We start from the raw sequence: 26,522 nt of genomic DNA on the forward strand, positions 1-26,522 counted from the left end.
CTTTGCTAAGCTTGTTCTAAGTAGGTGCTTTAGACCACTGAGCCATCTCTCCAGCCCCTCTTACATTTATCCTTATTGCACTGAAAATCTCTGAAGGCCAATTTTGTTTTTCAAGGACTCCTGAACAGGAGTTGAAGAGCAAAGAAATCCCAATTTACAAAGTTTAGAGTAAAAAGAAATTTAAAATATAAAGGGCTGTGGGGGCTGGGGAGATAGCTCAGCAGAAAAAATGTTTGCCTGGCAAGTGCAAGGGCCTGAGTTCAACCCTCAGTTCCGAAAAAACAAAACAAAACAAAACAAAACAGAACAACCCTATATCTATCTGTCTATCTCTCCATCTATCTATCTCTATTTATATAAAGGGGCATGGACATAACTTAGTGCAAAGACTTGTGTTCAGTTCCTAGTACAAAAAAAGAAAAGAATAAGCTGAACCAAAGGAGGGGAGAAAGAGAAGGAAAGGAAGAAACTGCTGCTCGTGTTGGGTGCTGAGAACTCTGACTGGGTAAAATTTGAGAGTGAGCTGATCCTGGGGGCAGAAAAAGTCTTCTGTAATTGAATGGAAATTTTCTAAATTGAAAAGATAAGAGCTGTTAGTCACTTAATGAAAGGAGTTTTATTTTGACCATGTGGTTTATTTAATTAGCTGGGACTCTGGCTTCTTAAATCATTAGGAAGGTTGAAAAAATGATACAGTGACTAATCCCAGTGGCTCAGAAGGCTGAGGCAACTTGGGGAATTCAGCAAGCCTATCTCAAAATAAGGCATAAATTTAAAGTAGAGGCTGTGGGTGCAGCTCGGTGCATAGGTCCTAGGATCAATTCCCAGTACTAAAGCAAAAAATAAAAATAAAAAAAAAATACAGCAAATGGCTTGATGTATATGAACTTCTATTTATTTATTTTTAACTGATTCTGGGTAATCTAGAAACTACTTTCAGGGTTTGAAGACCATCTGAGTCCAAAGTCTGTATGGAGCAAATTAAAATCACCACAAGTGAGAGGTGAAAGAGTGGTGAAGCCAGGTGTTGTTACGATTTATCACCTCCCTCTAGGCATGGTCTTCAGGGCCCAGGTCTGGCCTGACAGGGGTGCTCATGGGAAGCTGTACACGCTCCACGGCCCTTCTCAAAGGGGAGCTGGTCACCTCGCATGTCTGGGCATGGACAGTTCGCTACCTGATGCTAAGAGGCCAGCCTGGCTGGCAAAACTTGTGCTTTGTGAACGCTGTTTGATTGCAGTATTTTTACTGTTCTTTTAAGACATCTTTTTTCCCCCAACACTAAGAAGAAATCAGGAGAGTGCATACAAAATCATTTCTGTGTAATTTTACATCTCAAACATCTTTCTAAGTAAATCAGCAGCTTGATTCCTGGAGTGAGTGTATAATTTGATGGCATATTCAGTGGCTTGCTGTGGTTTGCAAAATAAAGGACATTTCAATGTAAATGCTGCCGAACAACAGTATTGTCAGGACACCTGCATGCATCCACGGGGGCTCCAGGGCAACAGCAGCAGGGAAAGTGAAGGGTTCATGACCTAGGCAGCCCCCTTACCTAACCCTGGAGAACCTTCCAGAGAAGCCCATAGTTACTGCCTACGTGAAGGAAAACCTGGGGCTATGGGAAACGGGTGTAGCAGAAGAAAAAAATTGGGTGTAGGGAAAGCAGACAAACAAAATGAAAAGGTTAGTCAGAAAGCTGGAAAATAAAGTGTCTAAAACAACAGCCATGCTTTCACAGCGAGCTTCAGGGAAGTCAGCCTGGCCAGGTCCCCGGGGCAAGGGTGCTGAGGCTGGGCTCTGCCTGCAGCAGCTGCTCTGGAGCGCGGAGGGCGCTAGGGGGAGCAGTCCATCTTTGTTAGGATGCAAAGACGCAGCAGGGAAGGAGGCAGCCAGGAGGAGAGGAAAGGGAAAGTGACAGAGGATGAGGCTGAAGGAGAAGAATGCTAGAAGCAAGAAGGCAAACAGACAGACAGGTGGACGAACATGACAAAGAAAGGAAACAGCACTGCACCATAAAAATGGTCCCCAGCAAAGGAGGCTCCAAAGTAACTTACCAAGCCGCACGAGATACTGTATCGTCAGAAGGATCAGATTTTCCATACTCAGGAGTTGGCTGCCAGCCAACCCTAATTGTTCCAAATCTTTGTTTTCCAATTGTGGAATCTTGTAGCAATTCACCAGCAGCGGACTCACCACAATGTCACCGACATTTCCATAGAAATAGGGTAAAGTGCCATAGCCTGCCCCAACAGAAGCAGGTCAGTACAATACAGCATTGCCTTCTGAGATCCAACCTATCACATTTGCTGAATGAGGGAGGAAGATGCGCCACAACATTCCCTGCCCTCTGAGATGGCTACCAAAACAAGTGAACACACAACTCCAACACTCCGGCCCCACAATTCACTTGGATTCTACAAGCTCTATCTCTCTATTAAAGCAGGTGAACACGAAGCAAGATATTGAAATCACTTTTCTGTTTCCCACCGAAGGGATGTTACTGTTATCCTGCTGCCATAGAAGATGGACGAGTTTGCAAAGTGTTTCTGTCCTTTTGTAAAACAGTGATGATAGAATATCTTCTGCGAAAATTCCTGATCATATCTCTTTTCAGATGAGAAAGTAAATGAACCATAATGACATGTTTCACTTCCTGAGGTTTTGGGGAAAAAATCTGTTCAGCAAAATTCAGTGATTGACAGACAGTCATATTCTGCTAGTTGTGCTTGGTGGTGTTCTCTCTCTCTCTCTCGCTTTGTTGTATCGGTTGCCTTCAAACTCACTATGTAGCTCAGGCTGGCCTCAAATTCATGGTAATCCTCCTGCTTTACCCTACTAGGTGCTGGGATTTCAGGTGTGTGCTACCATGCCTGGTTCCAACTCCTTTTGTTCTTAGTGATTTTAGTTAGGATTTCTTCTTTAATGTCAGTAAATAGCCTCATGTTATCTTAGAAGTAGATAAGACACAACTATGTTGAAAATACAACGTTCTGGTGGTCTGGTGGACAGGACAATTCCTCTGAAAGGCTTTCTAAAAGAATTCCAAGTTTCATGTGTCTCTCCAAGGCTTTGCTGCACTATACTATGGTCCAGAAAGAACTTCCCAAACCATGAAACCATGTGGGATTTATTTATTTATTTGTTTGTTTTTTATGTATGTGGTTCAGGATCTCACTATGCAGCTCAGATTCAGTGATCCTCCTGTTTTCACCCTCCCCAGCACTGGGATTACAGGCATGTGCCACCAGGCCTGGACTTGGTAGCCAGCTCAATGCGCCCAGGGGCAGGGCCAGTGTGGCATGTGGTGCTGGGAATTGAATCCTGGTCCCTGTGCTTGCTTAAGCAGGCGCTTAGTCCACTGAGCTATCTCGCCAGCCCTCCATGCAGGATTTAAACAAGGGGGATTCCCACAATGCCTACACATCTAGGACCAGTGGAAAGGGGCCTGATAGAGGACAGGGCTGGAAGCTAAACCAAGCTGGCGAACTGAGGCCAACCTCAAGAACAGACGACCCTTTGGGTAATCACACCCTCTTTGTGTTCTCCTGGTAATGCAGACAGTCCCCTCCTGGCTTGGGCTAGCCCCAGTGGAGAGGACTTTCCATGTGAGTATGAAATACACTCTATTAGCCCTGTGATCTGGGGGCCTCTATATGTCTATCCCTCCACTTTCAGGTAGGCTGTCCCCACACAGACTCTGGGGACACTCCTGTGAAGGTGCTTACCCAGGCTCAGCTCTCCACCTATGGGGCTCCTTGGCCCCTGTGAGTGAGGCTGGTAACTGGCTTAGCTGGTTTCTTTGCCCTGTGGTTTGGCTTTCTTGTCTGGAATGTCCCCTCCCCATCCTGTCCACTCTTAGCAGCCTCAAGATCTGGCTTAGACACTTCTGAGAAGTCCTCTCAGGCCCTCAGGCAGAGGAAAGTGTTCTCTCTCTGAGTTATCAGAGCTCTTGACTGTGGCCTCTGCTAGCTCCCACCTCTGCATTTTTCCTTTGTTTCCTAACAGTACGTTGTGATGCTTCTCACTCCTAGTATTGGTCAGGGGCCAGACATCCCGGCCAAACAGCGTTCCTGGAGGGCAAGAAGACCTGCCTTACTGTCGGCTTCTCATCACATGTTTAATACAGCATGAAGGCACTGACCAATCAAAGCTCAAATAATCAATAAGGGTATAAATGACCACATACAATGACATGGAGAAGCACTCCTGGATTCCAGAGAACACAGGCACCCTGGCATGCCTTGGCCTTACCTATCAGAATTACTGGTCTAACTCCTGAGTTACTCAGCAGGTTTTCAGGAACAATTACAGTTTCCCCTGCAGGAATGGGCCGAGGTTGTAAAATTCCAGTTAATGGGGTCTGTGGAATTGGGGCAGATAAAAGGGGTTCTGGAAAAAAAGTTGTTTAACAAAAGGATTAGACATGAAAGCTGAAGGAAATACAGTGAAAAACAATGTGGTTTTCAACTTATGAGTACAGAAGTTTTATAAATCTAATGGTTTTGTATTTTTTTAAAAAAGTAGTTAATGTATATTATGCAAAATTATGAGTAGGCAAAACAAAGGGAAGAAAACTAACCACGCTCATATCACTGGGAGAGAACTACGATTTGGCATTAAATAGTTTTTATTCTAGTTCTTTTTCCATACACGACCTTTAGGGCTTGTTTGGTATCTTTCTCCCCACTCCCTAGGTTATGAAAAGTCTATGTGCCCATTGTACAGCCCTTGGAACGTTCAGACAAACATGAAGACAGACAGCTCCATCATTACTCAGTCCCACTCCGAGAAAAACAGTTAACTCACTGGCATCGTTCTCTGTGTGTATAAGATCGCTGAGGTCTTCAAAAATTATTTATTTACGCAAACTTAAGGTTTTAAAGAATCTCACTGTGTCTTCAAAATCATATATTTAGTACAAGGCAGACAAACAGTTGAATATTTAACTGGAGCAGGAAGGAGAGCAGGGTGGTCCTGCAGATTCCAGCCCCGGACAGAAGCACGCAGGCCAGGAGTGGTAAGCACACGTCACCTCCAGACCCAGGGCACTGAAGGGCAGATGTAGCGCTCTGGGAATGGCTTCTCACGCCACGGATTAGGACTGCACCGAAGGCCAGAGGCAGGTCAGTTGTGGTGGCACATGTGCTTGTAGGGAAGGGGTTGTGTCGGGGACAGAATATTAGCTGTTGTCAATGTCCTTACAAAATTTTGGATGCCAGGACGGAAATTCACCCTCCAGAGTTCAGGGAAAGAATGGGACTAGAAGACATCCTTGTTAGCTTAACAAAAGAAAAAACTTTAAAATCTATCTTTTGTTAAAATCTTACCAGTTCTTGAAAGGGGGCGAACTGTAGGAACAGGTACAACTAAACCAGGTTGGGGGACAGGGGAGCCGGGACACCATCCCCGGTGCCGTTTCTTTGGTGGCCCAGAAGTGAACATGGCAGCTGAAGACAAAAAGAAAGATAGCTTCATCTTCCATAACTTGGAAGAAAAGTGAATGCCAAAGTGACACAGGGTCTTTACTTTGATTTATTCCAGTCTAAGCTACTCTTCTGGAGGTAAAAATAAAGTTGGAAAAAGGCACATCAACCAATCCAGCACCATACTACTGACACCTAAGAAGCTATATACTGTTTTACAATTTTATTCAGATTATTTCATTTGATTCTATAACCAACTCTGTGAAGTTGCAGGACAAGTGTCACGCCTGGAGGAATAACATACAAGGAGGAAAACTGAGTCCTGCAGCCTGGTCAGCCAAATCCATGACTTTTAAAGATGTTTTGTTATACATTTGTTTCAACATTTACTACCAGGTAGGCTCTGCCAGGCAAAGTCACTGAGATATTTAAATATGATCATTCAGACTAAGCATAAACTTAAAAAAAATATATTTAATTCAGAGACTACAGGGTCTCACTACACAGATTAGACTTGTAATGATCCTCCTGTTTTCAGCCTCCTAAGTGCTTGGATTACAGGCTTGTGTCCGCCGCTGTCTCAGGGCGCCCAGGGGGTGAGGCCAGCACAGTAGGCCTTGGGATCGAACCCTAGTCCCCGCACTTGCCTAAGCAGGCGCTTTAGCCTGCTGAGCTATCTAGCTGGCCCTAAAACTTTCAAGACATTGTACGACAAGCAAAGGAAAATCTCCAGAGTGTGTGTGAGATCGCTCAGAAATCTGTAGCGGCTCCACTGCCTTGCTCCAGAGCAGAACTCCAGGGGGTGCTGTACCTTGGTCTACAGCTGCGTAGCTGGGTCGTGGTGACAAGGAGTAGCTCCCGGGGCGGGCTGGGGTGAAGCTGGGCGCCGGCTTCCCTGCAAGGCTCCCGCTCCCATTGGCAGCGTCTGCGGGACGGGAAAGAAGCTGCTCACACCGGAGGGAGGACACGCTCTGCGTGCTGCTGCCCTCCATCAGCCTCGCTCTGGAGGATTCGAGTAGACAGCGCCGACAGGCCTCGACCCAGTCACGTAGAGCACCCACCCACTGCCTCCATTGTCCTTAGGTGTCGTGGATGTCAACTAAAAGAATACATTTTCTGAGAGCCATTTTCTAAGATCCCAAGGGACTTTTCAGAATCATTTTTTTTCCCTTTGGCTTTTTTGAACTGAGGTCTTGCTGTGTAGTACGTGACTGGCTGCGAGATTTCCTTGAATCCTCAAGGGTGAGGTAGGTCAGATGGCGGCAGGCACCTCTGCAGAAAGCAGGGGACTCACTGTGCTGCCCAGGCTGGCCTTCGCCCTCCCAAGCGCTTGGGCTGCAGGCGTGCACCGCCATGCCTGGCGACAGAATGACTTTCAGTGGAGTCTTCGGAATGAGGGAAAACTATTATTATTATTGTTTTAACTCTGCATCACAGAAAAATTCAAACATTTGCAAAGGGCGGGAAAACGGCACAATAAACGTCTACCTACCCACACGCAGTGTCACCGTTTCTGTACACAAAGCCAACACTTCTTCTCTGCCCTGTCCCTCTTTCCCCTGCACACGCACACATACATGCTCTGGGGCATTCAGAGGCAAACCCGTTTGTCATATAATTTCATCCATAAGTACTTCTACATGTGTTACTCCAAGAACATTTTCTCCTCAAAGATGTACTTCTAATGTGTTATTACTACATATAAAATTATAACACTGATTATTAATATGTTTGTGTGTGTGTGTGTGTGTGTGTGTGTGTGTGGCCAGCTCAGCCCACCAGAGGGTGGGGTTGGCTGGCATGTGGTGCTGGGGGATTGAACCGCGGTCCCTGTGCTTTGCTAAGCTTGTTCTAAGTAGGTGCTTTAGACCACTGAGCCATCTCACCAGCCCCTGATTATTAATATCAATCATCCCATCAGTCTTCCAATTTTTCTCAGTTATTCCATAATGGTTTTTAGAGCTCTTATTTTTTTAAATTGAGATTCAAAAAAATTTATACCCCTAAATTTAGTTGATATATCCCTTAAACCTCTTTCAATCTATAGGGTTCCCCTTCTTTTTTTTTTTTTTTCTTATAATTCATTTTTCTTTCATTCTGCAAATCTGGCAGAATGTTCCATTTCCAGGATTTTGCTGATTGGATACCTAATGTGTCAGTTAGTGTTTCTTTGTCCCCTGTAGCAATGAGCAATAAGCAAACAGATACAGAGGCTTGATCAAAGCCATTTTTCCCCTTTTTTCTGGCAAAAGGATTCTGTATTGTTCACTCCTGCGAGGAGCCACATAATGACCAGTTTTCTCTTCTCTTATGTTATTAAGAGTAATTAGAGGGTTAAAGAATTGCCGGACTAACCCTCACATTATGAAGCTAATCAGCCTTTCATTTGATGGCTTTTTTAAAAATTTAAACTTTTTAAATCTTTCATTTATTTATTTGGTGCAGGGTTTTGCTATACAGCTCAAACTTGTAGTGATCCTCCTGTTTCAGCCTCCCTAGCACTGGGATTACAGGCATGCACCACCATGCCTGGTTTCGGTGGCCAGCCTGATGCACCCAGGGTTCCAGGGCTGGCTTAGCGTGCGGTACCAGGGATCCAATATGGGTCACTGTGCCTGCCAGGCAGGCATTTAACCTGCTGAGCTATCTCCCTAGCCCCTGATAGCTTTGTTAACCAAGGCGCTTCCTGACATTACTTCAGGTGCTGTTGATTTTTCTTCCCTGGCAGCTCTCCAATCTGCCTCCTCCACTCCGGCCCATTTCTCTGGCCAATGACCCCATTCTTTCTCACTCAGCCTCCCGAAATGATGTCCAGCTAGCTTTCCTCCCCCTTAGAGTCATACACGTGGCTGCCAAAAGGATGTAGCACAAGTGCAAGCCAGACTGCTGTCATCCGCTTTCCCGTGAGTTACAGGGTAAAAGTGCTTCTTCGCCTGACCTCCCGTGGCTCTCTCCTCCTCCCCTCTTGCCCATCTCTGCCCTGAGCACTTCGTGATTCTCATGAGTCCAAGTGCTGGGAGTCCTGGCACTCACTACGCTTTTGTTCCCCTTTCCTTTCCCTCCTTTTTCCTTTAACCTTTTTTTTCTTCCTTATCCTTGAATTTTAGATGCCTTTTCCTCCACTCTTCTGTCTTGTTGCTGTTGAAGCCCAAACTCCTCCAAAACCTCACTCCTGCTTACTCCTGAAATATTGAGGATTGAAGGTGCCTCGTTACAGACCTCTCTCCCTCAGCAGACTGCAAGGATACTTGGGATCCTCACTTGCATTATGCCTTGTTTTTATATCCTAAATACTGGCTTTAGAATATTTGTTTTTATTTCCTAAAATCCTAAACACTTTTTGCCTGCTTCATAGTGCTAGTCACAGCAGGTGCCCGAGACCTGTGTTTTGAACAGACTCAGCTGCAGCATCTCTCCGGGGCAGCACATGTGCTTCTGACCTCTGTTTGGCACAGAGAGAACACAAAGCTTGGTGCAATATCGAGTGGTGACAGACGTCACACACATCCTTCACAAATTATGCATTTACCCAAGAAATGTAAGTAAGGGACATCACCTGGGCCAAAAGTCTTCCCCATCGTCTGCAAAGATAAAGCCAGTGGTTTCACAATATTCTTATTCCGGGTCAGGTCCTGAGCGCCACTTAAGTTGATTGCAGAACTAGCTGGACTGAGAACTGGAGAATCTTTAAAAAGGAGATTAAAAAATAATAAATTAAAAGAGAGAGAGACTGTTTAAATGAGTAACAGCATTATGGATGTGGGAAAGAAGGTCATTTAAGAAAGGTGAGCTGAGAAAAAGCAGAATGCTACAATTCCAGTTCTTTCCTTAAACTCGTCTGATATTTCAGAAAGGTCAGCTTCTCTGTAGTCAGGTTTAATTACTTATTTAACACTCTCGAGAAGACATGATGTCCTAAGTATTTCACATGAGTTAATTCACTTGGTCCCTATGACAACTCTGTGAGCCAGGGATGGCTTCATTAGGTAGCAGGAGTCATTGACTTAGTCAAATCCAAGTGACCCGTCATCAGGATATGTTCCACATCAAAGCTTCATATATCCCCAAACACTGTATTTTAATGAGATATGTTTATCTCTATGAATTTTTTTAATTCAAGAAGTATCATACAAACAAGTAATGCAATCTAGGAGAAAATATTTTCTCTGGAAGTTGCTCTAATTCTTTTAATAAACTGGTGTTGATTCATCACAGTACAGGTGCACCCAAAAGCAAGCCACTATTTGGTGTCAGAAATTAATTCAGCACAGGAATACCACATGTAATTTCAGAGAAAGGCTACAGCAAACGAAGTTGCAAGCCAAGACAGCCACAGTGGTACATGCCTGTGTTATCCCAGGCACGCAGGAGGCTAAGGCAGGAGGATCACACTTGAAGCTCAGCCTAGGCAACATACTGACACGTTGTCTTAAAATAAAAAACAAAAGGGGCCAGGGAGATAGCTCAGTAGAATAAGCGCTTGCCTGGCAAGTGCAAGGGCCTGAGTTCAATCCTCGGATCTGCAAAGGAAAAAAAAAAAGTGCTGGGGACATGGCTCAGTGGTCGTGTGTGCTTTCCTAGTGTGTGCAAGGTCCTGGGTTTAATCCCTAGTACAGTGCATGTGTGTGCACGCACACACCTCAAGCCAAAAGAAGTTTTCCCATTATGTTGGGCATGGTGGCACACATGTGTAATCCCAGCACTGGGGAACTTGAGGCAGAAGGTCACTGTGTGTTCGAGACCAGCCTGGGCTACAGCATGAGCTCACAGCCAGCCTGAACCACATGGTGAGACCCTGTCTCAAAAAGGCAATAAACGAACAAACAGATAAATAAATACGTAAGTTTTCCTTATTGAATAAAAGCTCCCAAGACCCCAGTTTGCTCTGGCACAACAGCTGTGTCAGTTAATGACAGGAAAGTGTTCAAAGGGTGTGTTTAAACTCTGTGAGTCTGAAAAACAAAGCGATCTAAAGAACAATACCACGGTGCTATTTAGAAGTCATCTAAAGAATTATTTTTTACCATCACGACCGATACCTGACTCATCAAATCAGGGCTGCTGGTAAGAATATGAAAATGAACGTAACGGTCCCCTGATGGCTTAGAACTGTTAACTCAGGGCCTGACCTAGGTGATCACCAGGGAGAGTTGCTCAGGTTCCCGAAGAGTAGCGCTCGCTGTACACCACGACAAAGCTGCGGGAGACAGAAGGCAGCCCAGGCTTCGCCTGTCTTCCCACAGCCTTCAGGACAGAAATCCCAGGGAAGCTTGCTGGGCCAAGACACAGGTGGGTTATTATGGTTCTGGCCACAATCCCATGTTGCGTGGAACAGGATTGGTAGCTTCCTGACCAGTTTATAGCTGCAATTTTTTTAAATTTTATTTTTAAAAAAATGTATTTGGTAAAAAAAAAATGTATTTGGTGGTTACAGGGTCTCACTACCCAGATCAGACTCATAGTGATCCTCCTATTTTCAGCCTCCATAGCACGGACTCTGTGGCTGGCTCAGCCTGCCCTGGGGGTGGGGCTGGCACAGCACGTGGTGCTGGGGATCAAACTGGGGTGCCTGCTCTTGCTAAGCTGGCCTAAGCAGGCTCTTTAGTGCACTCAGTTTTAGCATATTCCTAATAAATAGTCCAGGTAAATACGTAGGCAAGGTCTTTGACAAATTATGAGGAACAGTAATTCAATTCAAATGAGGACAAATATTTAAAAAATAGGGGCCGGGGAGATGGCTCAGTAGAATAAGCACTTGTCTGGCAAGCACAAGGGCCTGAGTTCAACCCCGGGTTTTGCCAAAAAAACCAAAATAATAATAATAGTACAGAGTCATAAGATGAAAGCATAGAAATGTTTTCATGTATAAATAAATAATAACCCACAGTTAGATAAAATGCTTATGGATAAGCTTAATAAGAAATGTATATGACTATATCAGAAAACTTTGTATTATTTTATACATACTATCTTGTATTAACAGAATAAGTAATACTAAATAATAATCACCATGTGCTGGTGATGTTGTAGCTGGGTGGCAGAAACATGGTGATAGTTCACTATATTATTCTTTTATTATGTTTAAAAATTTCATATTGGGGCGCTGGGGAGATGGTTCAGTAGAATAAGTGCTTGCCTGGCAAGCGCAAGGGCCTGAGTTCAATCCTCAGTACTGCCAAAAAAAAAAAAAAAAAATTCATATTGGGCCAAGGAGATATCTCAGCAGCTTAAGCACCTACCTGGCAAGCACAAGTCAATCCCAGTACCAAAACTAAATAAGTAACTAAATAAAAGTTAAACATTTTAAAAATAAAAAGTATTTCTTTTCTTTTCCTTTGATATCAGGGATCAAACTTGGGACTTTGTACTTGCCAGGCAGGTGCTTAAGCTGCTGAGCTATATCCTGGGCCCCTTAAAATAAAAAATATATTGTCCATGGCCATACCACCCTAAACATGCCCAATCTTGTCTAAAATAAAAAATATTTCCGAAGATCATGAAAATAGTCCTGAACAAATGTGAAGACATATAATGTTCTGACCAAGAACACTCAGATGTTAATAGATGCCAATCAGCCTGTTAATTTATAAATTTAATGTGGTCCTAGGAAAATACTAACAGTTTTAGATATTATTAAAATTACTGTTAGGATTATTAGAATGTTTTAACTGGCAAATATAATGTTGATATACAGAAATATATAGACAAGCATAGCTAAACCTATTCTGAAAAATCAGAGAAAGGAGGAGAGGTTCAAAGGATGATATATGTTTAAAAATCTCACTGAATAAAACACTGTGGTATTGGTACATTAGTATACAAACAAAGTAATGGAAAAAAAGACAGCAAGAAATAGATGTGAATACAAATGAGAATTTTTAAAAAATGTATTTGGTACAGGGTCTCACTACACAGCTCAGACTGTAGTGATTCTCCTTTTCTCAGCCTTCACAGCACTGGGATTACAGGTGTGCGCCACTACTTGTGGTCTCAGTGACTGGCTCAGCACACCTGTCTCAGTGCGCCTGTGGGCGGGACTGGCATGGTATGTAATGCAGGGGATCAAATCCCAGTCGCTGTGCTTGCCTAAGCAGGGGCTTAGGCCACTGAGCTATCATGCCAGCCCCACATGAGAATTTAGTATAAGAAAAATACAGCATTCAAATCAGCAATGAAGATGACCTGTTCAATAGACTTTGTTGAGACAATTATGTATAAAGAAAAAATAAAGTTGTACAAGGAAAATCAGATATCATTTTAAGATAAATTAAAATTAAACACAACCTATGGGATGCCTCTAAAGACATTCAGTCATCTCTCATCTGAGGGAAGCAGCTCCAGGACCCAGAAGAAAGGGAAATGTGTGGATGTTCAGTCCTCGTACACAAAGTGCAGTAGTGTGTACCTCAGGCTTGCACACATGCTCCCTTCTATAAACCAACTCTATGTCACTTATAATACAGAGTAACTCACTGTAACGCAATATAAATAGGTATGAAACTTTATTGTTCAGAGAATAATGACAAGAGAAAGGTCTGTACATGTTCAATACAACTGATTTTTTTCTTTTTTTTTTTTTGAGACAGGGTCTCACTCCATAGCACAGTCTGGTCTTGAACTCACTTCGTAGCCTAGGCTGGCCTAGAACTCATAGCAATCCTCCTGGCTTAGCCTCCTAAGCACTGGGATTACAGGCCTGAGCCATCCCACCTGGCTTTTCCTGTATATTTCTGATAAGCAGCTGCTTAAATCTGTGGATGCAAAACATGCAGCTGTGGGATCCAGGGAGGTGTAACTGGTGGCCAAGGGGGGCCATGTGGACCTAGAGGGGAATGTGTGGCTGCACATACCTATATTAAGACCTCAAAATAGAAGAACAAACTGAGTCCACAGCAAGCAGAAATGAATAAAAATAACAGGAAAGAAATGAATAAGAAACAATTGCGGAAATTAGCAAATATAAAGTTTGTTCTTCGAGTGGTACACATTTTTAATTCTTTTAACTCTTCCTTTGATTCTAGAATGATGGGGGAGGGGGAAGGAGAGAGAGGGAGAGAGAGAGAGGGAGAGAGAGAGGGAGAGAGAGAGAGAGGGAGAGAGAGAAAGTTATTAAAATTAAGAATGAAAGAGGGGCCATCATTAGCCCTAAAGAGAAAAAGAATTGTACAGAATGCTGTGAACCATGGTGTTCCATTGTTAGGGACCCAGCTGTGCCTCCCCAGAGTTCATGTGCTGCGACTCTAAGCCCCAGAACTTTAGGATGTGATGGGACCCAGAGACAGGGTCTTTTGGCAGGTAATCAGGGTTAAAGGCAGTCAGTCACCCAGTGGGGACCTGACCCAACAGAAATAATGTCCTTATAAGAAGTGGAAGAGACACCACAGATGCCCACACACAGACATAAGACAACGGGAGGCACACTGAAAAGGTGGCCATCTGGTCAACCCTGCCAACATCTCAGTTTTGACCTCTATCCTCTCAGAGGGTGAGGAAATAAAATTTTCATCGGTGTTATTACAGCAGCTCTGGCAGACTGACAGTCATCAACCTAGATAACTTCAATCAGATAATCTGATTTGATTTATTTTTTTATGTGTTTAGTCAGGGTCTCACTGCGCATCTTGGACTCGTAGTGATCTTCCTGTATTCAGCTTCCCCAGTGCTGGGATTACAGGCATGCACCACCACACCTGGACTTGGTAGCTGGCTCAGTGCACAGCATGTAGTGCTGGGGATCGAACCCCGGTCCCTGAACTTGCATAAGCAGGCACTCAGTCTGCTGAGCTATCTTACCGGCACTCAGACCTGAAATAGACAAATTTCTAGAGCAGATTCAGAACTCATTCAAGAAGAGATATAAAATCTAAATATACTTATAACAAGGCGCTGAATTAGTTAGAGAAAAAATACCAAATCCTCAACTCTCTTCAAAGAGAGATTTTTCTTCAAAGAAAAATCGAGGCTCAGAAGACTTCATTAGAGAATTCTTGTTTTTTTTTTTATTTTTGTATTTTAGGGAAGGGTCTACAGAGTGTTCAGGGTCTCACTACTAGATCGGACTCCTAGTGATCTGCCTGTTTACAGCCTCCCAAGAGCTGGGATTACAGGCGTGTGCCACCACGCCCAATCTCAAGCCCTGTCTCAGCGCGTCCGGGGGGCAGGGCCCGCATGGCAGGCCCAAGGAGGGAACCCCCGGCCCCGGCACCTGCTTGCAGGCGCTTTAATCTGCTAGCTGTTTGGCTGGCTGCTTCTAATTTCTTGCTTCTCCCACTACACCACGAGCTCTCTGAGGGCATCCCCAGTTCCCAGTACAAGGACTGTCTTGTAATAGCTACTGAAATAAAATAGAAAAATGAGGAATAATCTCCTTTTCCTCTTCATTATCAGCAGTAGCCATAACTCGTGTTAGCCCAGAATCCCTGGGATGCAAGTGGAGGGGCACTTTCTAAATAAAGAAAACCAATTAAAGGAAAGAGCATTTACTTCTTGATTTTTGCCATTTACAACCTCTTCCTCCCCCAAACACTAAGTTAATACTAGACTCTGTTTTATGAACTGCAAAGTGGTACTAAAACCCCACAGTAACAGGATGCTTAGCACAGGGTGCAGAATATATGTTCAGCAAGTGCTTTGATACATCTTGTTAAAGGCTTTTCTGATACCCAGGAACGTGTTTATGAGCTCTCGTGCTTGTCTTCGACCCCCTATGGCAGAAGAGATTCTCAATAATTTGCTTTTATAGCAAGTTATAAAACATAGGTGCTATAATAATTTGCTTCTTTCCTAAGTTACACTGGACCTACCTTCACATCCAGACTCCAATTAGAAATGCCCTGCTAATACAGATAACAATATTCCTATCACTGCCCTCGGGGCCTTCATCGTAGTGTAAGCTATGTTTTGCTTTTGATTAACTGAATGGGTAATTAAAATACAAACTCATTTTACTCTAAAATTAAGGTTGAACCAGATATCTTCTCATTTTATGCTCCTGGTTTTGAAAGATAGCCTTACGGAAGCATAACTGACAAGCCGAACTGGCTGAAGTGTGCCGGGGTGAGTCTCATCGCGTGCGCACACGCACGGGACCGTCACCACAACTGCAGTGGCACGTCTGTCTCCCTCCCGGGCCCTCAGCCACGTCACCGCCCCTCCTCTGCCTGTCTCCCCACTCAAACTCCACACTCTTACTCCTCTGCCTTTTGTCACGGTAGAGCACTCTGCGTCACCTGAAGTTTAACACGTGCAGCATTACTTCTTATGTTGACCTGGGTTCTTTCATCTGTGTTGCACTGACAGCTGTTTAGGGTTTCTTGATGCGCAGTACTACGTTACACGGATATACACCGCTCTACTTGCCTGTTGACAGCCATTTCAGCTAGTTACAGTTTTTGGCTATGTCAAAGCAAGCTGCGATCAGTGTTATGTAGAATTAACATGCATGGCCACGTATTTCCATTTCTCTTGGATAAATAAATACCTAGGGATGGGATGGAGGCACAAAATGGAAGGTGTATATGTACCTTTTGAGAAAACTACCAAGCTCTTTGTCAAAGTAGGTTTTCAGCAGTGTATTCATGAGTTTTTTTTTTGTTTTTTTTTTTTTGAGTCAGGTTCTCACTATGCTGCCCAGGCTGACCTTGAACTTCCAGGGTTTCTCCTGCCTCAGCTTCCCGAGTGCTGGGATTATAGGCATGAGCCACCACAACTGGCTTCTCAGTAGTTGCCATTTCCTTCACATTCTCCTGATGCTTGGTACCATCTTTCCTTTTTTTTTTTTTTGGTACTGGGGATCAAACTCAGGAACTTGTGCTTACTCGGCAGGTAATTATATTTCTGGCCCAGTTTTTCCTTTTAAAATAATGTATTTGGTTGTTGCAGGGTCTCATTACACAGCTCAGACTCATGGTGATCCTCCTGCTTTCAGCCTCCCCAGTGCTGGGATTACAGACGTGCGCCACTACACCCGGACTCTGGCCTGCTCAGCCCGCCCTGGGGGCAGGGCTGGCGCTGCGTGTGGTCCCTGATCTTGCCTACCCTTGCCTAAGCAGGCGCTTCTGTCCACTGAGCTATCTCGCCAGCCCCCAGCCTTTCCATCGTAAGCCATTCTGTTACAGGTGTGTTGAGTGGCGCACCACTGTTAGTCTGATTTGCATTTCCCTAATCACTAGAGGTACTGATCATATTTTCAAAGTACTTGTTAACTGTGTATCTTTTGCCTATTTTTAAAATTGGGCTATTTTCTTATTGTTGAGTTTGGGTTTTTCTTTGTGCTGGAGACAGAGCTTAGGGCCTGCGGCATACTGGACAGGTGCTTTACCATAAGCTAATCCATAATCCCTTTTGTTTATTCTAGATGCAGTGTCTTTATATGATTTGAAAAATTATTTTCCTAGACTGTGGTTTTTGTCTTTTCATTCTCTTAATAGTATTTTCTGAAGAACTGATATTTTTAATTTTAATGAGGTCTGTCTTAGTTACTCTTCTCTCATTGCTGGGACAAATACCCGACACCCAAAATGAAGGAAGAAAAGTTTATTCAGCTCACAGTTACCAGAGGTTTCAGTCAATACTTGGCTGGCTCCAAGGCACATGGCAGAGAGCAGCCTTTCATGGTGGCAGCAAAGAGCAAGAGCAAATAGGAAGAGCAGTGGCCATGATGGCAACAGAGAACAAGTCTGTCTCTCTGCCTCTCCTATGTTACATCCAGGGTGTCCACCCCAGGATGGGGATAGCACTCAGACCCATAATCCCAGCAGTACTCAGACCCATAATCCCAGCCTTGGATCATGAATTAATCACAAACTGTAGAACTGCACCTCAATGGCTGCATAAGGCTTTTGGGGGACAAATGCACACAAACCGTAACAAGGTCCAATTTATCACTTTGTTTTTTTATGGACTGTGCTTTGATGTGGTGTCTAAGAAATCCTGGCCTAAATCAGGACACAAATATTTTTCCTGTTTTCTTCTATGAGTTTTATGTTTTACATTTTGATTTACGACCCATATGAGTTATAACATGTTTTAATTCTAATAATGTATTTTTCCATTTGTCACTATACAATCACACATAACCCTTACATATGGTATCAACTATGGTCCAGAATGCATGTTTTTGTACATGGACTTCCAGTGGCTCCAGCACTATTTGTTGAAAGATCTATCCATCCTTCATTGCACTGTCTTTATGCCTTCATTAAAAAGCTAGATGTACTTAGGTGTATGGGTTTGCTTCTAGACTTTCTGGTCTATTCTTTCCATTCTGTTTCATTGATTTCTTTATGTGTCTTTTTTTCATTAACTTTATTTAAAATTAATAATTATATATCATATTAAAAATTACAGACAAATATTGAAATGCGAAAGATATAAGATGTAGACAGAATGAATTTTAGAGAAATATTTCTGAAATCAATACATAGCATGAGATTAATAATAGATTGCACATTATTAATAAATAATTTACATCTTTATATGTCTTTTTGCTGGTACAATATTGATTTATTATAGCTTTATATTAATTCTTGAATCAGGCATAGTTAGCCTTCCAACTATTCTTTTTCAGAATTTTTTTGGCTATTTTAAGCCCTGTGCATGTATACATGAGGTTTAGATTACTATCCAATATGGACAACTTTTTGTTTTGGTTCATGAATTATTCAGAAATATCTTATTTAGTTTCTAAATATTTAAGGATTTTTTCCAGAGAACTTTCTGTTATTGGTTTCTGATTTAATTCTGTTTTTAGCAAAGAACATTCTTTGTGATTTGAATTGCTTTATTTTTTTATTATTATTATTTTTTATTTTTATTTATTTGTTTATTTATTTATGTATTTTTTGTGTGTGTGTGGCCAGCTCAGCCCACCAGGGGGCAGGGCTGGCTGGCATGTGGTGCTGGGGGATTGAACCGCGGTTGCTGTGCTTTGCTTAGCTTAGCTTGTTCTAAGTAGGTGCTTTAGACCACTGAGCCATCTCACCAGCCCTTGAATTGCTTTAAATATATGAACTTGTTTTATGGCCTACAAATGTCATGTTTGTTTGTTTATTAGGGTTTTTTCAGACAGGCACTCACTAAGTAGTGCAGGCTGGCCTTGAACTCATCATGTTCCCCAGGCTGGCTCAGAATTTGTGGCAATCCTCCTGCCTCAGCCTCCTGAGTTCTGGGATTACAGGCATTTACCACTATGTCCAACTTCATGCCTATTTTGTCCTGTGTACATATCTTGTTTCCTCTGGCTTGGTAAATGTTCTGTGTGACCTAGAAGAGAACATTATTCTACTGCTGTGGAGTGGAATATTTTATAAATGGCACATTAAGTTGGTTGGTAGTATTGCACAAATATTCCCTATAATCTTAATTGATCTTCTGTCTACCTATTCCATCAATCAATGAGAAATATTGAAATACCTGACTGTAATAGATTTCTATTTTTTTAAAAGAATTGTCAGTTTTGCCTCATGTATTTTGAAGCTGTTTCATTATACATAAGCTTTTAGGTTTATTATTCTTTATTATTTGCACCCCGGTATCATTATGAAATTAGTCTCTGGTAACATTCTTTACTTTGAAATCTCTTTTGCCTGCTCTTAATTTAGCATTCTTGTTTTCTTTTGACTAGTGTTAGCATCGTATTTCAAAAAATATTTTTGCCTTTAACTCATTTATATCTTTAATTTTTTTATATATTTAATTTTTAAAAAATGTATTTGGTTGTTACAGGGCCTCACTACACAGCTTGGACTCATAGTGATCCTCCTGCTTTCAGCCTCCCCAGCGCTGGGATTACAGGTGTGCGCCACCACACCCGGACTCTGGCCGGCTCAGCCCGCCTCTGAGCACAGCGAAGGAAGAGAAGCGGGCAAGGAAAAGAAGAAAGGTTGCTGGCTGCTTGCACTGTTTTGCTTTCCTTTAGGGCTTTGCTTTTACATCTTTGGAGGGATTGGGGCAGTACTCAGTCTAAGACAAACGGTTCTCCAACCCCAGAGCAGTCCTTGGCAAGTGCTCGACTCCCTGCGCGGCAAGGGCTTCCTGCTTGGCTGCTGGGAACAGCTGCCGTTCTTGGCCCTGTGTGAACGCGGGGCAGTTTCCTTTAATCCTGGCAGATGATACTTTGCTCAGCCGTAAGTGGGTTCTTCACATATAGGCATCACTTCCTTCCGCTCCACTCGGGCTTCTGGCCCCGCTGCTCCTCGCCCTCCCTGTGCCCTGGCCTGGGAGCCCTCTGAGGCCAGCCAGCTGGGGCCGAGAAGGCTCATCCCGTCTTGCTTCTCCCACCTTCATGCAGTCACTGCCTCTCACAGCCCTACGGGTGCGTCCTGAACCCCGATTCTCATGGAGTCCTGAGTGGCACCTCTTGCTGCTGTTTCAGATGGGAGGTAAAGGAAGTCCCTTTTGCTCAAAAAGTGAATGCTGACTAGATCTGCTCCTGCTGTTTGGCCCTCGGTGCACCCCCCTGTGCTCCCTGCCTCTTACACTTCTCTAGAAGTTGAAGATACAGGAGCATTTTACAGAGCCCCAGCTGGGGAAGGACCCACCTTCGCCTCTCCATTGCCTATTACCCAGTCACTGGCCAGAAACCGCTCAGGAGGGAACAAGAAGATCTGAATTCTAGTTTTGTCACTTTCTCACCTTATTTTGAACTTAATCCACAAGCTAGACTCCCTGCATTCCTACACATGCAGAGAACGCTGAAGAAAAACGGGGGAAGCGCAGATGTTTCCTACTGACCTCTATAGTACTTCTGGCTTAGTTCTAAGAAGTTCTGAATGTTTCATCTATGAAAGGTGAAAATTCAAAGACCGAAACAAATGTGCTAAAATGACACTTCTCTGGTAAGCCATTGTTTTTTGTTTTTTTTTTTTCTTTTAGCACATACCTTGCCCACATTACCTTTTGACATGTTGTAATAAATACAAGAGCTTTAATATCAATTTTCTTAGCAGAATTATTTCCTGTGTGGCTGCACAGCGCTCCTGATTCTTTTTAGCCCCTCACGTGGGGGTGCCATGACTGTACTAAGTTGCTTCTCCTTTTTAGTTAACACAAAACGATATCTTACCTCTCCTTTTGCATCATGCTCTTGACCATCTTTCCAAGTGAGATTACCAGAGCAAACGGGTATAAATATTTTTAATGTTCTCATTACAAGTTGCCAAACTACATTCTTGAAAGGTCACCTCACCATTCACCTCCTCCTGCCAGAGTGTGTCAGTTCCGCCATGTTCTCATCAGCACTGTACATTATCACCTTAAGTATTCTGGCTAATGTAACAGGTGGCAATGACTTGTCAGTGTTAGGACTTACAGTTTTCTTATATCTACAAGGAGGGCCATTCTTCCTTGTTCTTGCCAAATACTTGTGTTTCTCTTTTGCAAGAGAACTCTCTCCAGTGTATTCATGGCGTCCAGCCTCCCCCTCCTGTTTTAGAGGGAAGCGGTAACTGGTTTCGTTTCTTTCCTTCCTCCCATCCATCCATTCATCGAGTATTTCCTCAGCTCCTGTTCTATGCCAGGCATTACACCAGGCTCTGGGGATGCACTGGAGAGAAGACCAAGAATGGCTCTTGACCACAGCATGTAGTTGGGAAGGGGAACATCTGCTAGCCAAAGTGGCTCATACTTGGAAAGCCGAGAATGTTTTGGTAAAGCATTAAATGAATATTCATGAGGAGCCAATTTGGAAGAACTTTGGATTACCTGGGCCTCAGGATCACACATCAGGATCCAATGGAAAACAAGCCTAAAGAGCTTATGTATGAACACAGCTGCATTGTAGGGACAGATAGATAATGCTTTCTTACAAAAGCTACCTTCTAAGGAGCTGTCACTGGGCTCAGAGAAGGTGTATGGGCTGGGGGTGGGAGCAAAGCGTTTTGGTCTGTGAGCCAGGCAGCCTGGGGCGGGTGCAGCACATCCCGGAATGTTGCGGACATGGAAGCGGCATGAAAGCTCTATCTGCTTGGAAGTCAAACAAAGAAGGCCAAGAGATAGCAGGGACAGAAATGCGTTGAGCACTTCCAGTTCCAGCTGGGGTTGTGCCTCCTCCTCCTCTCTCAGAGGACAAGGTCAGCCACGAAGCACCACACTGCAGCACTGCCTTGAGTGTAGAGCTGCCACCTGGCCACTGTGAGGCGAGCGGCTTTGTTCCACCACACACTTCCCACCATGATGTTCAGCCTCACCACGGGACCCAAAGCAACAGCGCCAACTGGCACGGACTGGTACCTCTGCAACCGTAAGCCAAAGCAACCCTCTCCTCGTCAGTTGATTATCTCAGGTAACAGAAAGCCAACTAATACAACCACTGTCTAAGTCAAGAGAAAGAAATGAAAGGAAATACCTCCCATAGCTAGCCACAAGCCTCATTTCTCCCTGTCCCCACCCCACCTTCTTTCCTGTGCCTAGAGGTAGTCATTGTGGTAGGCGTACACCTTGCCATAGATTTGCCTTCTTAAAAATATCATAGAGATGAAACTGTTGGGCCGGGTCTTTTGCACTTTACGGCTCACTACCACGATTTGTAAGATTCACCTATAGAGCAGGATGCAGGTAGTTGCTCATTTTAAGAGACATATTGTATTTTATTACATAAATATCTTCATCTTTATTCTCCATTCTGTTGAAGATTTGAGCTGTTTTCAGCTTGTGAGGTACACTGTTACACACACTGTTGTACTTATCCCTTGGCCTGTGTTCTGATTAGATTGTTATTTCATTACTGGATTATAACTGTTTGCATATATTCTAGATACTAGTGCTTTGTTAGATTTGTGTTTTACAAATATTTTCCCAGTCTGTTGTCTATCTTTTCATTTTCTTAGCGGTGTCATGTGGACAGTAAAAGTTCTGAATTTTGATGAGGACCATTTTATCAATGTTTCATAAATCCTTATATTTATATATCTCTGACAAGTGCCACTCACTGAAGACGGTCTGGTCAATACATGGCCTGTGACAGTTAAATAGCCACATGTGAAAGGGTGAGCACAGAGCGAGGTGCGGGGGTGCAGCTTGGAACCCTGCGCTCTGAGAGGCTGACAGACAGTGAAAGTGTGAGCCCTGGCTGGGCAACTCAGTGACTTAGGGGGACCAAAAGAAAAAAAAAAGGCGGGGTGTAACTCAGTGAGAAGGACCTCACTTCTAGTCTCAGTTCCAGGGGGATTAAAAACAAAGATCAACTTAGACTCTCACTTATACTATACACGAAAATTAACGTAAAATGGCCCACAGACTTAAACTTCAACAATAACGCCTTTAGAAGAAAACAGAGAGATTTTTAAGATCCTGGGTTAGAAGAAGTTTCTTTTTCATGTATTCTTGAATCCTTGCTCTGATTAAACACAATGTGCATGCGTATGCACTTGTGTACACTGTGTAGATGATGTAGGTAGACCTAGACATGGCTGCTTTCAGTCAAAATGAGAAAATATTTCCCTGGATTGGTTACGGGCTGCAGATTAAGATGCGGGGGGGGGGGGAATCTCCAAGAGAAAGCTGAATCTTAATCTGTGAGTGTAAAAGATGCTCACATAAAATTCTCATAGCCTACTGCATTTAGCATGCACTAGAGGAACTATGCCTGAAGCATCTACCAACATGGATGCATCGATACCAAGCACTAAATACAAAGCCTTACTTAGGGAGGCACTTGCTTCCGCAGAGTCCCTGGATTGCACCTAAACTTGTTAGCAAGTGATTCCTGATTACACGGTCTCTTTCTCTCTCTCTCCCTTTTTTTTTTTTTTTTTTTTTGGCAGAACTGGGGATTGAACTCAGGCCCTTGCGCTTGCCAGGGAAGCGCTTATTCTGCTGAGCCATCTCCCTGGCCTTACATGGCCTCTTTCGCCCCATAAGAGAGCTCATGGGAACCCTGGACTAGAGCTCCCTGTGAGTCGCCAAGTGACCTTCTCCCTCCCAGCCTGTGTCTCATCATGGAATTGGGGACTCTTCTGTGAAAGCCAAAATCTTTGCGAAATTCCAGTTTCCTTTTTCAGAATGAAACTTGTTTCCAAGACATATTGCCTGGGACAGTGAAATTATTTTATTGCTTACTGGCATTTTAATATCTTCACATTGTTTTCAGGTACACCTTGTTATTTACACATTTATCTTTCCCTCATAGGAAAATAAACATGTTTTATTGTTTTTTAATCCCTTTTCTGAGTGGTTTTTAAATCAGTAGGTCCCTGCTTTATAGCATCTGATAAGCCTCTTAGGACATAATAAACACTAGATATATTTTTGTTGGAATGAAGTAAATATTAATTTTAATACTGTAGTTTAAAGTTCCATTTGATTAGACTCGAGGTCCAACGCCAGATTAATACACCACTGAATACATCAAATTGCTAAAATAACATTCTAGGAAAGACATGTAGGTTTGTCACCAATGCAGTGAAGGCTGATCTTTCAAGGTCAAGAGCTGAATGCCAACTGTTTTCTTTCTCGAATACCCAGTGACATGATGTTCTCCTACTTATTCTAAGGGGAAATGTTCTCTCCTCTTAGGTCATGGGTCTACCTGTGTCTCCTGCACAGACTAGAAGTCAGACCTTTTTATTCCAGACTGAGGGCTGAGTGTGGGCACATACACAGCAAGAAGTGCTCCAGGTACGATTAGCTTTAACATCTTTGTATTGTTCCTGACATATTCTAATAATCATTCCCATCAAAAAGTACAGAAACAGAAAGGGCTGGCCAGATAGCTCAGTGGACTAAAGCACCTGCTTAGGCAGAGCCCAGTGACTGGGGTTCAATCCCCACTCCTGGGCACGCTGAGGCTGCAACTGAGACTGGGCATGGTGGTGCACACCTGTAATCCCAGAGCTTGGGAGGCTGAAAACAGGAGGATCACTATGAGTCCAATCTGTGCAGTGAGACCCTGTAGACCCTGTATTAATACATAAAAAAAGTGCAGAAACAATGTACTGGCTCATTGCAAGTTCACACGGATTTGAGAGGAGAGTCTAAGCATGTAGAAAGCCTTCCTTCTAATTTCTTGTGGCTGGGTGAACACTGGAGAAACACACGTGCTGTGAAGTTTAGCACAGCACAAAAAACCAAAGAAATTCACAAACTCTTTTAAAATGCTGTACCTTCCTTCTTGCCTATAGTCTGAATGCATTGTTTCTGAGTAACTTCCTCCAGTGCTGTCTGGAAAACTCCCTCCAGGGATCTTTCCGGTTACCTCTCCCAGCCTATAGCAACCTGGAGCCATGCAGGTCCCGCTCGGAGTCCTATCTTGACCTCATGGCCTGGGCCGGTGTTCTCCACTGCCAGAAGCCTTGGGCTAGTAGCTAATCTGCTTATTCACTGTTGGATGTGCTGCTCTGACCATCCCACCCTGCCACTGTAACTTCTCAGGTGCCAGCATTTTATCTGTTATTCATAACCAACCCCTCTCTTGTACACTAGAAATGAGACCCTGGAGTCTTCCACTGTGATCCACAGCCTTTGTGCTGTATTCCGCTTGGTACACCACTCTCCACAATGTTCTGCGTGTTTATGTAGAGACTTGTCTGGAACGCTAGTCTTCATAGTGTGTTCTAGGTACACGGCACCTGACAGTTGTGACATCTGGATTTTCACTGATTGAATATTATCAGACACCCCTAGTGTCACATCTATGCTTGAGCTCAATTTCCTACCCGACATCAATTCCTTTCTCCATCCTCTAGCACTGGAGGGACTGCCGGAACATGAGTCCTGGTCATACAGCTTGACCTATCTAAATGCTGATCTCTAATTCTAATACTCAAGTAACTCAAGTAATACCTTCATTTAAAAAAATATTTCTATTCAAACTGGCCAACACTAAGGTTAAGATTACTTCACTAAATATATATCGCTGGTTGGAATGCCAAAAGAGAATACCCCATACCTGTCTGAGTGAATCCTGCTTTGTATCCATTAGTTGTCCCATTTTCGGGGGTGACGGTTGATACTGAAGAGTTCGGTTTAATAGAGTGGCAAGTAGTAGAGGATTGTCGGCTTCTACATTCTGAAAAGGAGTGAAAGCTAGATTATATGAAGCACCGCTCTTTGGTACACATAGGTGACAAGAACGCAAACTGCTCCTGCCTAAGCGGTAGCTGTTACTGTAACAGAGATCCTCAGCCCCTAATTCTGACACCGAGGAGATGTTCATCCTCACGCATAGCTGTTGTGTGTGGGAGGAAAAGCACAATCAGACTCTAGGAACCCACAGACTAGTTCCTGGGGGACACCACTCCCAACCAGTGTAGTGAAGTGAGTTAACCTTCTGCCTAAGATTTACAGGGTTTAAAAGCAGAGCAGTAACCTAGGTCTTCCAGGCTACCTTTGACCTTTCCTATTCAACCTTAACTTATGTCCAAACAGAGAAGTGAAGAGAAATGTCCAGACAGAGGGAAATAAGACTCAAATTATTATTCTAAGTGCTTAATAAAGGAACATGGACAATATTCAAAGTAATTACTGATTAGGTACTTGCAAGCTTCATTTTAAGGGTCTTGCTCTGTAGTTCAGGCTGGCCTCACACTTCTGGTGATCCTCCTGCCTCGGCCTCCTGAGGCCTAAGATCCCAGGCACGCACCACCATGCCCAGCTACACTTCATATTAAGTATCTAACACCAGTGGGACTCTGGTAGGACACTGTCACAGTGCTTTGCACCGATTCAGATGGGTGGCAAATACTGTGACAGCCTGTTAGACTGTAAGTGCCAAACAATTACTGTATGGTAGTTTTAGAAATAGACACAGTTGCATACGACAAAGCTTTAGAGGGCTTCCAAGTTGATGGGTACACAAAGGGCAAAGGCTGATTTCTCAAGCATCTGTGCTATGACCTTCTATAAAAAGGTACTGTACTTTGGCCAACACTATGTGTATTATATACAATATGTATAATACATATATATTTTGCATATATGCATTTGCATTTATGTATTTTTATTATATATTTTACATGTGCATATAAACATATACAAGTCCAGTTCTAAATTTCTACTGCTATAAAAATGAAACTTCCTTAACAAATGCTATTCTCCAATAGAAACATGAATTCTCATTGAGCACTGAATAAATATATCTTTTTTTTTTAAATTTTTTTT

At 43.3% G+C, this 26,522-nt stretch overlaps 1 protein-coding gene across 6 annotated transcripts in view; it reads right to left on the reverse strand.

Annotated features, from left to right (window-relative positions):
- Window positions 1-26,522, reverse strand: part of Greb1l (growth regulation by estrogen in breast cancer 1 like) — a 213,995-nt gene that overhangs the window by 55,625 nt on the left and 131,848 nt on the right. For all 6 annotated transcript variants that reach the window (XM_023720352.1, XM_023720355.1, XM_023720354.1 and 3 more), the window contains exons 7-12: window positions 25,312-25,431; window positions 8,983-9,111; window positions 6,238-6,351; window positions 5,331-5,450; window positions 4,255-4,392; window positions 2,058-2,243 (exon numbers count right to left, since the gene is read on the reverse strand). In XM_023720352.1, the coding sequence (XP_023576120.1) occupies window positions 2,058-2,243; window positions 4,255-4,392; window positions 5,331-5,450; window positions 6,238-6,351; window positions 8,983-9,111; window positions 25,312-25,431 (807 nt within the window). The remainder of the gene's footprint in view (window positions 1-2,057; window positions 2,244-4,254; window positions 4,393-5,330; window positions 5,451-6,237; window positions 6,352-8,982; window positions 9,112-25,311; window positions 25,432-26,522) is intronic.

Source organism: Octodon degus, unplaced genomic scaffold (assembly GCF_000260255.1).
Source record: "Octodon degus isolate 3935 unplaced genomic scaffold, OctDeg1.0 scaffold00075, whole genome shotgun sequence".
Lineage (NCBI taxonomy): Eukaryota > Metazoa > Chordata > Mammalia > Rodentia > Octodontidae > Octodon > Octodon degus.